Genomic DNA, 14956 nt, shown 5'->3' on the forward strand with positions numbered 1-14956 from the left:
GGCTCGTGATAGATCTCTAGCACAGGAGGTTGGTGGCACCTTAATTGGGGAGGACGAGCTTGTGGGAATGGCATCATATACATTAAACACATGGTTTGATGCCATTCCATTTGCTCCATTCCAACCGTTATTATGAGCCATCCTCCCCTCAGCAGCCTCCACTGACGATGTTGTAGCTTGTAGATCAGCTATTAAAACCGTCAATACATCAAGGTTTACCTCCCTGTGATGGGAAGCCTACTGACAGACAGTACTGTACTTTGTTTACCACCGATTATTATCTGGGGAAGCTTTCGGACATTGCAACGCAGCAAAGAGGGGTGGCGTTTGTCGAACTGGAGCACGTCAATAGGCTGAAGGAATGCATTACCAGCGCTGACTGGCTGCAGTTTTGGTTGTGGGTGTGGCTCTTTTTACAGGTATGACTAGAATATTTGAGAAGGCGGTGCGGAAATAGTGGGCGAAGATGGCGTCGGGAAAGAAGGGAGGAAACAGCAGCCTCGAAAAAGGTTTGAATGGAAGACGTTCGTCAAAACATAAGGAGGCGCCAATAGGTACGTTATTTACAGCAGTTAGACGTTGGACCATTCGCTTTAGTGGTTTTTGATAATGGCGGTTAACTTAGGTTGCAAACCCCAACTCGTGCCTCTCTTCTAGCTAGCTAACTAGGATGCTAACGTTAGCCAAGTTACAGAAAGATTTAAGCCGCGGAAGTGACAACAGTCTTAACATGTAACGTTAGCATTACTTTTTCTGGCAACTTGCATTGTGTGATATGAGGTTTGCATTAAAATAGTTCCCAGTGTTTCGAAGCTAAGCTTAGTAGCTAACGTCAGCTTGGTTGAAAGTTTCACAACTCGTTTATTTCATAATGTAGGTACTGTACAATTTTTTTTTTTTTTTTATGTATATATTTTTTTGTCCCAGCTCATGTAGGCTGACGATGACAATGGTCCACCTGATCAGGTTGTCAAATCAGATAACACAGCAGTGTATGTGGGCTCAGGGATTAGCGTGTTTGTGTATGGAGGGGTGAGGGACGTTGAGAAGCTGCACATTGCAACAGCAGCATCCTAGTCTTCAGACAGTGTTGCCATCAGTTTACATTTGTAACCATGTACTCAACAATGTGACACATGGGCAGCCTGTGGAAAATAACATGCTTGAGGGGGTGACATTACATGGTCAGGGATATGCCATTCAGACAGACAGTTCTTCCACTGTAGCAGGCTTCTTCACTAGTATTTATTTAAACTCACTCTATTTAAAAACAACATTTACATTTTAGTCATTTAGCAGACGCTCTTATCCAGAGCGACTTACCGTAGTGAATCCATACATTTCATTAAAAAAAATCCTGTGCTGGCCCCCCGTGGGAATCGAACCCACAACCCTGGCGTTGCAAACACCATGCTCTACCAACTGACCTACAGGGAAGGCTGGATTAAATATGTCTAAGAGCCTTTCACAATAGTCTCTCACAAACAAACCATTTATCTGTAGGTATTTAGTAATGAGATGAACAAACATGATATTATCTTCAGCAAACGTGCCTCTTGGATGAAAACTGGCACTAGACTGTTATTGTGGAGCAGAGACCTGTTATTATCTCTATCTGTAAGCCCCTTTTGAGTGATTCCAGAGCATGAGTGAAGAGCCAGATGCATTCCACAGGGGCAGGATTTCCTCCTCATACATTTGAATTCCAAAAATACCTGTGGATTGGATTGCCACAACATTAACCTTTCGTTTAGCCTATCTATCAAAATATGCAGATAATGGTGAATGTAGCCTAGTTGTCAACATGAGCTGCAGATTCTGTCTGACCTTAGCAATGACCTGCTGTATGAGATGTTGACTCAACTCAGTTGACTAGCCACCTGTGGTACTAGACTTTCTTTTCTGGTCTGTCGTCTCAGTCAGACAGTGTAGTAAAGGGCTGAGGGGAAACCGGTGAGGCCACCAGGCATGCTTGGTTGTGAGGGGTGGAGAGGCTCATTGTTACTAACGTCCTGTTGTGAAGTTTGGCCACAACTGAAATAGTCTGGAGCAAGGGTCGCACCTTCCGAACCCCCCCCCCCCCCAAACAGCCCAAGGAAGATGTAGCCTAGCCTTCACACTGTTTGAATGCTATTTGACTTGAATTAGCAATAGGGCCTATTTCCTCAGGCGTAGCCTATTATTGGTACCATGGCATTTTGGATGAAAGTGAACTTCTATGCCATCTAAAGTCAAAGAGCAGTACGGTGTGCACCACCCATCACATCTCTAGGCCTAGATGACATCATGCCATGATCAATTCGGGTGACTTACACATTAGAGGTCGACCGATTATGGTTTTTCAACGCCTATACCGATTATTGGAGGACCAAAAAAGCAGATATCGATTAATCGGCCAGTTTATATATATATATATATATATATATATATGTGTGTGTGTGTGTGTGTGTGTGTGTGTGTGTGTGTGTGTGTGTGTGTGTGTGTGTGTGTATATATATGTGTAATAATGACAATTACAACAATACTGAATGAACACTTATTTTAACTTAATGTAATACATCAATAAAATAAATTTAGTCTCAAATAAATAATGAAACATGTTGCATTTGGTTTAAATAATGCAAAAACGAAGTGTTGGAGAAGAAAAGTGCAATATGTGCCATGTAAGAAAGCTAACGTTTAAGTTCCTTGCTCAGAACATGAGAACATATGAAAGCTGGTGGTTCCTTTTAACATGAGTTCAATATTCCCAGGTAAGAAGTTTTAGGTTGTAGTTATAGGAATTATAGGACTATTTCTCTCTCTACCATTTGTATTTTTATATACCTTTGACTATTCGATGTTCTTATAGGCACTATAGTATTGCGAGCCTAATCTCTGGAGTTGATAGGCTTGAAGTCATAAACAGCGCAATGCTTGAAGCACAGCGAAGAGCTGCTGGCAGATGCGGGAAAGTGCTGTTTGAATGAATGCTCACGAGCCTGATGCTGCCTACCACCACTCAGTCAGACTGCTCTATCAAATATCAAATCATAGACTTAATTATAATATAACCACACACAGAAATACGAGCCTTAGGTCATATATATGGTCAAATCCGGAAACTATCATTTAGAAAACAAAACGTTTATTCTTTCAGTGAAATATGGAACCGTTCTGTATTTTATCAAACGGGTGGCATCCATAAGTCTAAATATTGCTGTTACATTGCACAACCTTCAATGTTATGTCATAATTATGTACAATTCTGGCAAATTAATTACGGTCTTTGTTAGGGAGAAATGGTCTTCACACAGTTCGCAACGAGCCAGACGGCCCAAACTGCTGAATATACCCTGACTCTGCTTGCACAGAACACAAGAGAAGTGACACAATTTCCCTAGTTAAAAGAAATTCATGTTAGCAGGCAATATTAACTAAATATGCAGGTTTAAAAATATATACATGTGTATTGATTTTAAGAAAGGCATTGATGTTTATGGTTAGGTACACATTGGTGCAGCGACCGTGCTTTTTTTCACGAATGCGCTTGTTAAATCAACACCCGTTTGTCGAAGTAGGCTGTGATTCAATGATAAATTAACAGGCACCGCATCGATTACATGCAATGCAGGACATGCTAGATAAACTAGTAATATCATCAACCATGTGTAGATAACTAGTGATTATGTTAAGATTGATTGTTTTTGTAAGATGGGTTTAATGCTAGCTAGAAACTTACATTGGCTCCTTGCTGCACTCGCGTAACAGGTAGTCAGCCTGCCACGCAGTCTCCTCGTGGAGTGCAATGTAATCGGCCATAATCGGTGTCCAAAAATTACGATTACCGATTGTTATGAAAACTTGAAATCGGCCCTAATTAATCGGTCGACCTCTATTACACATATTATAGGCTTTAGTATTCATGTTAGTGGTTGAACTTTGCACTTTGATGTTCTTTTTAGAATTCTGCACCCACACTCTGTAGAGCCTCTGTATTTTGTGCCAATGTGTGAGTCCACAGTGTTTAAATTAATACCTGACTATTTGAATATCATGAACATGTACCATATTCAAAGAGCATAGGCGACTCTAAATGGTTGTCAAGTAGCCAATTATCTCTGATACTGAGGTACCAAGGTTGTAACAATGAGCAGACATTGTTATTAATTTGAATAAGACTTTCAAGATATACTTGTAGGACTACGTTTTAGATAGGAGAGAAAGTAATTTCACTCTGCCTGCCTCTTTACTTTTCTCATTGTACCTGGGCTGAGAATGTACCTTTGCCTTGAAGATTTTCAGGGATGGTACTAAAACATTCAGTTAACCTATCCTTACTCAGTATTCAGACGATTCATCATGTTTGTCCTGCAGTCTATGGGATCATTAGGATGCCACCCAACCTTGCATATTTCAGTTGAAAACTGACTTAAGTATGTGGTTTCCAAAACATTCTGACAGCCTCTATAACCCCTCAGACTTCCTGGTGAATCACTAAATTAACCAAAACAATATTAAGGCCTAGCCAGTCAGACTCAAGCTGCAATCCAGGAGGAATGAGCTGAGCTGCCACCCACCAACAAGATAATTTGTTCCCTCTGTTTGGAAACAGAGGGAACAACCAATCCAGCTGCTGCCCTGGTACGTACCGTACAGTACATTCAACAATGAGGTTCAGGCCTGGAGCAGACTTAGACATTTCTCAAGACTTGGCCTAGCCTACGTGTACATCTCAGCATCCCTAAATAGTACACTTCAAAGGTTCAGTATTACTGTTAAGACTTGAACTCACATGTTCAGACAGTATGAGGTGGTTGAGTGTTTTGTGGTATAGTAAGTGTGTTTGCATGTGAGTGTGCAGTAGGCTGTAGATGAAGATTCCTTTATTGGTCTATTGTACACAAGGTCACACTGAAATATGACTTCTGCTCCCAACCTCTGAAAGACATGCAGGTTGAAGAGGTTGCAGGGTGCTGCCACACTGGACAGCTGTGGAGTACTTGTTGTGGGGGGGTTAAGTGACTTGCTCAAGGGAAGGGCACAACGGCAGGCGATGGCATCTAGGATTTGAAATATATTGAGACAAATTAGACTGTAGCAAAATCGAACTCAATTGATTGAATGTTTAATGTATTTCAATATAATTTAAATAGGCCTTCCTTCCTACTGTTTATATTTTAATGCAGTCATCTAGGTTTTCATTTGAGCGTGGTTTTATGTCACTTGTTTGTATCAATTGCGTAAACATTGTAGTTAACTTTGTTCTGAAGTTATTAGTGATCACAGATGGATTAACCATGCAAGTCTGTTTCGTGGAGAGCTTCTGTGTATAAAGTGACGCGGGAGGGCAAAAAAGCATCTAACAAAGCACTTAGCTGTTCTACGAGTGGTCTGAGGCAGGCTTTTTAGTTCAGGAGCGTTTTCAAGTGCAACGTTAACGATGGTTTTGGGAAACAGTTAAAATATTTAACGATGCTCCTACAAAGGTTCTAACGCTGAACTTAGCCATAAAATGCTTTTGGGGCGTGTCATTTAAATCATATAAAAAAATCTATGTAAATAAGATATTTGGCTACAGAAGCTATTGCTACAGAAGCTATTTCTTACCGATCTCTACATCTTCTATCCAAAAACAAATCCTGTGAAATGACGTCAACACATACGGGGAGAGATTCTGGCAAGCTACAGTGGCTAGCTTAGCTAACGAACTAGCTATGTCGGCCGCGGCGTGCATAACAGGAATGACACATCTATAAGAAAGAGGCATAGTTGGACCGTTGCCCAAAGTCTACCCTTTTAATTAGTTTATCCTATAGCTTACTTTACCATACTTTTTAATGTACCTCCAGTAAATTCAGTGAATGAAATGTAGACCTACCCTTTTGATCTAGAAAAATAATACTTTAAAATACCTTACAACTGTCTTACCTCATAACTATAAAACGAAGGATCTAAAACCTAGAGCTGGGACGACATTGCCTTCCTCTTACCAATGTAGCCTAGGCCTAGCGCTGAAACATTTTTATAGGACGTTAGTCTACATTTATACTGGTAGATTAATCAATTAGCCTACATGACTGCATAGCAACAACATATTTAGAGTTAGCAATCTAAGTGTTTTTCATGTTCCCACTTCCTCAGGTGGTGAATACTATAGCTTATACTCCAATATGCACAAAGATCTCGACAAATTCTCTGAAGAGCCAAAAAGAAATCGGATCATTCTGGATCCTATTTTGACAGGTTGCACATCAAAATATCAATCATGCATTTTCTGGATGTTAGATGAAATAGCTTGCTTTTTTAGTCATAGGCTACCGTCTCAGTTGACTGACTTGGCACTGGAAAAAATGTCTAGAGCCCTGCCGTGAATGTAAATGAACTGTTTATTAAAACATTTATCAGGCAAAATAGTTATTTTTATCTCAATATGACTTTTTGTCTATATCAGCCAGCTCTAGCAGGTCCCCAAAAATGATTTATCGATTTTTGTTAGTGCAAACAAAATTCAATTTATTGCAATATGTTTTTTTGTCTTAATGCCTAGCTCTACTAGAACCCGGTAAAAGGAATTATCTCGCTCACACACACAGTTGTCTTTGACCATGGTATCTGCCAATTTGTCTGAAGGTCACTGGGAGTTGCATGCTGAACAGCCAATAACAGCCAATGTTACTAACTGCCAGGGAGGAGAGGCAGAGGTTAGGCTACAGTATGTCACCACTTGGAAAAGGGTATTATTTCAATCCGACATCAGGGCACATACATGCACCAAATCCCCCTGCTCAGTTCTGTGTGTATACTGTGTGCATGCGTACAATGTGTCTGTTTTCGCCTGACTGGGTGAAGAGTCATGTCCCCAGAGTACAGCTCAGTGGGACTGCTGGCATGTGGCTAAAGAATCCCTGCCCTTTAAAACAGAGTGAGGGAGAGGAGAACAGAACAGAGTGAAAAGAAAAACAAGACTGGTTGGAAGTGGATGAAGAATGACATGCTGCCTGACACAAAAACAGACAGGGGAAGAGTCACCAAGTGAAGGAGAGAAAAGGAGAAGCGAGGGAGGACCAATCACAAAACCCTATCTGTCTCTCTTTTTACTTCTCACTCTTCTTTCCTCCTTCTCTTGTTGCTGTTGTTGAAGAGAGGAGACAGACAAGGACAAAACCATGAACCCGGACACGGGTAAAAAAAAAAACTATTTATACTCTTATGGCTTTAGAGTAGTTGTGACCTACAGCATGCTTAATGCCTATGTGTATCTGCCTGCTCATACACATTATTTACCTTCTCTCTTTCTCTCACCCTCCCACACCATTCCCCCTGTAGAGCTCATTAGAAGCCTGTTGTGCTGCTGGTGGTAGTTGTTGTACATGATTTATTAATGCCTGTATTCATCCATCTTTAATGTCTTGGGACCAGGTGTCACTTTTAGTTCAGTGTGGTTGTTTACACTTAACTGCCTGGTGTAAAGGTTGACTGGTCAGAATGGTTATAGTGCGACTGAAACCAAGTTAGGTTCTTTCCAAGATTTTAATGGGTGATATGGACTGAACAGCTGTTGCTTGCTTAGGCTGCCTCCATCTCTATAGACTTGAGAGAGAGAATATAGTATGCTGCTGCTTTCACTCATTTGATTAGTTTAATTGATTGGTGGTTGAAGGGTCTGAGTTGTCCTCTTGCCCTCTTAATGTCATGCTTTCAGGATGTTCTCAGGATAATTAGTGGGCCAGGGGCCTCATTTATAAATGTTCCGTGAGTACAAAATAGACCCTGTACATATTTTCTAGTGGTTGAAGTATTGTATTGCAAGTAGGCTAAGTATTTTGGGCACATAAAGGATATGAGACACTTATTCATAAAAACAAGATCCAGCCATTTGGCGTTAGTGAGAAGAGTGTAACCCTGTTCATTTTTTAAATAATTAGACATAAGAATCTATTTTATTTTCACAACCTTTGCAGAATAAATTCCTCACCTTTTCTAGGCAGCCGGTCTGTAGACTACAGTCAAATTTCAGGTGACCATGCAGACAGTTGATATTTTACTTTGAAGTATTTATGCTGCTACTGTTTAGCCTACTGTAATAAATAAAAAAAATACTAGCCTCGACAATGTTTCAGAATTCGTGGGCAGTACAGCATATTAGGTTACGGGGTAAGTCAATGCAAAACATTGCTGAATTCAAATGTTATGCTGACAAGTCCACAATAATTTAGGCTTATGTTGCAAAATTTGAAATTGTGTTTTTTTTTTTACATTGGATGAAAGAGACTCAGCGCTACAAAATGGTATATCATACACTGCAGTTGAGGAACAATGGGGAAAGTAATTATGTGCAGTGAAATGGTTACTTGAATAGTAGTAATAAATATTTCTTAAATATTGAATAATTGTTAGATGCTTACCCATACATACTTGTCTAAATTGTTGGGTCATGTGAAAGAAGTGTTATAACCACCCCCCAGCCACATCTTGCTAAGTGGATGGGTCGCTTATCTAGACATGTACACATGAAATACAATAGATGGCTGTAATCAACCCCAGACACACCTGGCTAACTTGATCAAATCAAATGTATTTATATAGCCCTTCTTACATCAGCTGATATCACAAAGTGCTGTACAGAAACCCAGCCTACAACCCCAAACAGCAAGCAATGGAGGTGTAGAAGCACGGTGGCTAGGAAAAACTCCCTAGAAAGGCAGAAACCTAGAGGAACCAGGCTATGAGCGGTGGCCAGTCCTCTTCTGGCTGTGCCGGGTGGAGATTATAACAGCACATGGCCTAGATGTTCAAATGTTCATAAATGACCAGCATTGTCAAATAATAATAATCATCAAGTAGTTGTCGAGGGTGCAACAAGTCAGTAACACAAGAGTAAGTGTCAGTTGGCTTTTTCATAGCCAATCTTTGAGAGTATCTCTACCGCTCCTGCTGTCTCTAGAGAGTTGAAAACAGCAGGTCTGGGACAGGTAGCACGTCCGGTGAATAGGTCAGGGTTCCAACAGGTCTGGGACAGGTAGCACGTCCGGTGAACAGGTCAGGGTTCCATAGCTGCAGGCAGAACAGTTGGAACTGGAGCAGCAGCACGGCCAGGTGAACTGGGGACAGCAAGGAGTTAAGCCAGGTAGTCCTGAGGCATGGTCCTAGGGCTCAGGTCTTCCGAGAGAGAGAGAGAGAATTAGAGAGAGCATATTTAAATTCACACAGGACACCGGAAAAGACAAGAGAAATACTCCAGATGTGACAGACTGACTCTAGCCCCCCGACACATAAACTACTGCAGCATAAATACTGGAGGCTGAGGCAGGAGGGGTCAGCCTCCAATATCTGCTTGCGCCATTTCTGAAGGTATGTCTAAAACATATTGATTTATATACTTGGCGTAGCCATACATACGCATGTTTGAGCATTATAACGCTGCCAACAAAATGCCCTCCACCTTTTTTTTTATGGTGACAATAATACCCTTTATCACCCAACGATGGAATCGGGGAGGGGACTGTGGATCTGTCTCTGTTCGTTGGTCACACAATATCTCAGATAGCACTGGGATGATTTTGACAACTTGGGTGAATTATGCGTTTTGCCATAGAGATCAGCAATTTACAAAATTACGCTGATTGGCCCAAGGCGGGAGCTATAGTAATTAACTGAAATGTGTTAGTCACGTTATCTCAATTGGCCCAAGGGTGGGCGCTGCATCATTCGTGGGTTACGACATGTTTGCTGTATAATTTGGAACTATTAGAGTTAGGCCACAGCAGTAAAGAGGGGAAAAAAAAAGCAATGGTCAATTTGATCACATTTCTGTAGCGGTGTGGGCAGAAAGATAAAAACACTTTTTAAAAGTAAACATGCATGATGCCTATAGTGAGTGCCAAGCACTTGATTCTATATTTTAAACAATTTAAAAGTAAAATACTACAGCCCACACTTCTATGCAAAAGACATTGTTCAATATTTTGTTTACCAATAGAAATAATCTTCTGCCTTGAGTTATGTACACGTACATCATTCACTTTAGCATCACACATTAATGCAGACTTCTTCTGGGCCCTTAGTCAAGTGAATTATTGGTAGTTGGCTTTGCTATGCATGGCAGATCATCTTTACATTGAACCCAAACCGGCTGCGCGTGTGCGCCATCGTGCATAAATGTATTTTGTCCCCCTACACCAAACGCGATCACGACACTCATTAATTTGGGGACAGGTCGAAAAGAATTAAACATGTATGGCAATTCAGCTAGTTAGCTTGCACTTGCTAGCTAATTTGTCCTATTTATCTAGCTTGCTGTTGCTAGCTAATTTGTCCTGGGATATAAACATTGAGTTGTTATTTTACCTGAAATGCACAAGGTTCTCTACTCCGACAATTAATCCACACATAAAACGGTCAACCGAATCGTTTCTAGTCATCTCTCCTCCTTCCAGGCTTTATCATTTTTGAATATATATTATAATATATGATTAGCATCTACACTTTCATAGTATTACCACGACAACCGGCAAAACAGTTTGTCTTTCAATCACCCATGTGGGTATAACCAATGAGGAGATGGCACGTGGGTACCTGCTTCTATAAGCCAATGAGGAGATGGGAGAGGCAGGACTTGCAGCGCGATCTGTGTCAGAAATAGGGATGACTTCTATTTTAGCCCTTGGCAACGCAGACGCTCGTTGGCGCGCGCAATAATTGAATAACATAGATTCCTACATTTATTTTGCAAAGCTCGCGCACGCGACATGAGTGGTGTAGTCAGGGTATTCTTTAGATTCACCGACGCAAATCATAATCTTACATTCTGTCTTGCTGCCTCCTTAACTGGCACAGATAATAGGCTGAAGGAGAGAGATCAGAGTATTAGTCTAATCCTGGATTAATTTTGGTGTATGACTTTGCATTTTATTGATATACAAAAAATAGAGTGAGGGCCTATAATGCTGATTTTATTCTGGTTCAAATTGCAACATCTGCTGCTTATTCAGTATCAGCAGTTATAATCTTGTTGTGGGGCGGTTACTAATTAAGCAATGTCAGGTTATTTTAGACTATTTCCCAACACTGGCCCGGCAGCAGGGCTTAGGCTAGTGCTGCTGCCACACTCTGGACTTTACTTTGTTCTGGGAATTTAATTCTGGTCTTTATTTTATTAAGCGCCTCCCAATACTGCATTATGTTGCAGTCGTCACATTATCTCGGTGCGGCAGGTAGCCTAGTGGTTAGCATTGGGCCAGTAACTGAAAGGTTGCTAGATCGATAACAAGGTAAAAAACCTGTCATTCTGCCCCTGAACAAGGCAGTTAACCCACTGTTCCTAGGCCGTGATTGTAAATAATCATTTGTTCTCAACTGAGTTGCCTAGTTAAATAAAGGTAAAAAATATATATTTTTTTTTGATCAGATTGCTCTTCCAATGTTAACAGCTAAACTCGGGCTCGCTCTCGTTCGGTCTGGCTCGCTCTCGTTCGGTCTGGCTCGGTCTGGCTCGGTTGGTCTGGCTTGATTAAAAACTGACAATGAAAGAGATCAGTGTGCAAATTCCAATGTTCACAGCTAAAATCTGGCTCGCTCTCTGTCTGGCTCGCTCTCTGTCTGGGTCTGGCTCGCTCTCTGTCTGGGTCTGGCTCGCTCTCTGGCTGGGTCTGGCTCGCTCTCTGTCTGTTGCAAATTTGGTAAACTGAGAATGAAAGAGATCTGTGAGCAAATTCCAATGTTCACAGCTAAACTCTGGTTCGCTCTCTGTCTCTGTCTGGCTCGCTCGCTGTCTGGCTCGCTCGCTGTCTGGCTCTCTCTCTGTCTGGCTCGCTCTCTGTCTGGCTCGCTCTCTGTCTGGCTCGCTCTCTGTCTGGCTCGCTCTCTGTCTGGCTCGCTCTCTGTCTGGCTCGCTCTCTGTCTGGCTCGCTCTCTGTCTGGCTCGCTCGCTCGCTCGCTCTCTGTCTCTGTCTGTCTGGCTCGCTCGCTCTCTGTCTGGCTCGCTCGCTCTCTGTCTGGCTCGCTCGCTCTCTGTCTCTGTCTGGCTCTCTGTCTGGCTCGCTCGCTCTCTGTCTCTGTCTGGCTCTCTGTCTGGCTCGCTCGCTCTCTGTCTCTGTCTGGCTCGCTCGCTCTCTGTCTCTGTCTGGCTCGCTCGCTCTCTGTCTCTGTCTGGCTCGCTCTCTGTCTCTGTCTGGCTCGCTCGCTCTCTGTCTGGCTCGCTCGCTCTCTGTCTGGCTCGCTCGCTCTCTGTCTGTCTGGCTCGCTCGCTCTCTGTCTCTGTCTCTGTCTGGCTCGCTCGCTCTCTGTCTCTGTCTGGCTCGCTCGCTCTCTGTCTCTGTCTGGCTCGCTCGCTCTCTGTCTCTGTCTGGCTCGCTCGCTCTCTGTCTCTGTCTGGCTCGCTCGCTCTCTGTCTCTGTCTGGCTCGCTCGCTCTCTGTCTCTGTCTGGCTCGCTCGCTCTCTGGCTCGCTCGCTCGCTCTCTGTCTGGCTCGCTCGCTCTCTGTCTCTGTCTCGGTCGCTCTGTCTCTGTCTGGCTCGCTCGCTCGCTCTCTGTCTGGCTCGCTCGCTCTCTGTCTGGCTCGCTCGCTCTCTGTCTGGCTCGCTCGCTCTCTGTCTGGCTCGCTCGCTCTCTGTCTGGCTCGCTCGCTCTCTGTCTGGCTCGCTCTCTGTCTGGCTCGCTCGCTCTCTGTCTGGCTCGCTCGCTCTCTGTCTGGCTCGCTCGCTCTCTGTCTGGCTCGCTCGCTCTCTGTCTGGCTCGCTCGCTCTCTGTCTGGCTCGCTCGCTCTCTGTCTGTCTCTGTCTGGCTCGCTCGCTCTCTGTCTGTCTGTCTGGCTCGCTCGCTCTCTGTCGGGCTCGCTCGCTCTCTGTCTGTCTCTGGCTCGCTCGCTCTCTGTCGGGCTCGCTCGCTCTCTGTCTGTCTCTGGCTCGCTCGCTCTGTCTCTGTCTGGCTCGCTCGCTCTGTCTCTGTCTGGCTCGCTCGCTCTGTCTCTGTCTGGCTCGCTCGCTCGCTCGCTCTCTCTCTGTCTGGCTCGCTCGCTCTCTGTCTGGCTCGCTCGCTCTCTGTCTGTATGGGTCGCTCGCTCTCTGTCTGGCTCGCTCTCTGTCTGGCTCGCTCGCTCGCTGTCTGTCTGGCTCGCTCGCTCGCTCTCTGTCTGGCTCGCTCTCTGTCTGGCTCGCTCGCTCGCTCTCTGTCTGTCTGTCTGTCTGTCTGTCTGGCTCGCTCGCTCTCTGTCTGTCTGTCTGGCTCGCTCGCTCTCTGTCTGTCTGTCTGTCTGTCTGGCTCGCTCGCTCTCTGTCTGTCTGGCTCGCTCGCTCTCTGTCTGGCTCGCTCGCTCTCTGTCTGGCTCGCTCGCTCGCTCGCTCGCTCTCTGTCTGGCTCGCTCGCTCGCTCTCTGTCTGGCTCGCTCGCTCGCTCTCTGTCCTTCTCGCTCGCTCTCTGTCCTTCTCGCTCGCTCTCTGTCTGGCTCGCTCGCTCTCTGTCTGGCTCGCTCGCTCGCTCTCTGTCTGGCTCGCTCGCTCGCTCTCTGTCTGGCTCGCTCGCTCGCTCTCTGTCTGGCTCGCTCGCTCTCTGTCTGGCTCGCTCGCTCTCTGTCTGGCTCGCTCGCTCTCTGTCTGGCTCGCTCGCTCGCTCTCTGTCTGGCTCGCTCGCTCGCTCTCTGTCTGGCTCGCTCGCTCGCTCTCTGTCTGGCTCGCTCGCTCGCTCTCTGTCTGTCTGGCTCGCTCGCTCGCTCTCTGTCTGGCTCGCTCGCTCTCTGTCTGGCTCGCTCGCTCTCTGTCTGGCTCGCTCGCTCGCTCGCTCGCTCTCTGTCTGGCTCGCTCGCTCTCTCTCTGTCTCGCTGGCTCTCTCTCTGTCTCGCTGGCTCTCTCTCTGTCTCGCTGGCTCTCTCTCTGTCTCGCTGGCTCTCTCTCTGTCTCGCTGGCTCTCTCTCTGTCTCGCTGGCTCTCTCTCTGTCTCGCTCGCTCTCTCGCTGGCTCTCTCGCTGGCTCTCTCTCTGGCTCTCTCTCTGGCTCGCTCTCTGGCTCGCTCTCTGTCTGTTGTAAATTGGTAAAAACTGAGAATGAAAGATCTGTGAGCAAATTCCAATGTTCACAGCTAAACTCTGGCTCGCTCTCTGTCTCGGTCTGGCTCGCTCTGTCTGTTGCAAATTGGTAAAAACTGACAATGAAAGAGATCAGTGATCAAATTGCACAAGTTTAGGTAGTACATCTCTGAGAAGCTGTTCTGTTGACTTTTTAAAAGGACATTCTATACCAAAATGAATAAAAATAAAATTACATATTGGTCCTTGCATATACGTTGGACAATACTATCAGGTATGCTGTTAGCAAAAAGAATGATCACCTGTAGCCCAATTGACGCAGCATAGTGGCTATAAATAAATAGGCTGAAGCATGGGTTTACCTATCTGCGTTTACCATGGGCAAATCGTTAGCTAGATCCCAAATGTAATATCTTTACTATTTAGCATGTATTGATGAATTTTGTACCAAAAAACTAGCATAAACACTGAGTATACAAAACATTAAGAACACCTGCTCTTTCCACGATAGACTGACCAGATGAATCCAGGTGAAAGCAATGGTCACTTGTTAAATCCACTCCAGTCAGTGTAGATGAAGGGGAGGAGACGGGTTAAAGAAGGATTTTTAAGCCTTGAGACAATTGATGCATGGATTGTGTATGTTTGCCATTCAGAAGGTTAATGGGCAAGACAAAATATTTAAGTGCCTTTGAACAGGGTATGGTAGTAGGTGCCAGGCGGACCGGTTTATGTCTAGATCATCAACACTGCTGGGTTTTTCACGCTCAACAGTTTCGTGTGTATCAAGAGTGGTCCACCACCCAAAGGACATCCAGCCAACTCAACATTAGGAAGGCGTTCCTAATGTTCGGTGTACTCTGTGTAATGTGATACACCCCGTGCCTGTACTTCTCACAGAAGACACTTCATGTCACAATTTTTTTTCACTTACTGTTGACCGGGGCAGCTCTAGCA

At 44.4% G+C, this 14956-nt stretch overlaps 1 protein-coding gene across 2 annotated transcripts in view; it reads left to right on the plus strand.

Moving 5' to 3' along the window:
- The first annotated feature begins 212 nt into the window (after positions 1 to 212).
- Positions 213 to 14956, plus strand: part of LOC106577399 (hormone-sensitive lipase) — a 53442-nt gene continuing 38698 nt past the window's right edge. Inside the window, exon 1 of one of the 2 annotated variants that reach the window (XM_082961227.1) lies at positions 213 to 554. In XM_082961227.1, the coding sequence (XP_082817353.1) occupies positions 467 to 554 (88 nt within the window). In that variant the 5' untranslated portion in view covers positions 213 to 466. Of the gene's footprint in view, positions 555 to 6497; positions 7165 to 14956 lie in introns of those variants that run through there. The other variant, XM_082961229.1, reaches the window with a different exon arrangement.

This window comes from Salmo salar, chromosome 02 (assembly GCF_965601325.2).
Source record: "Salmo salar chromosome 02, fSalSal1, whole genome shotgun sequence".
NCBI classification, from domain to species: Eukaryota; Metazoa; Chordata; class Actinopteri; order Salmoniformes; family Salmonidae; genus Salmo; species Salmo salar.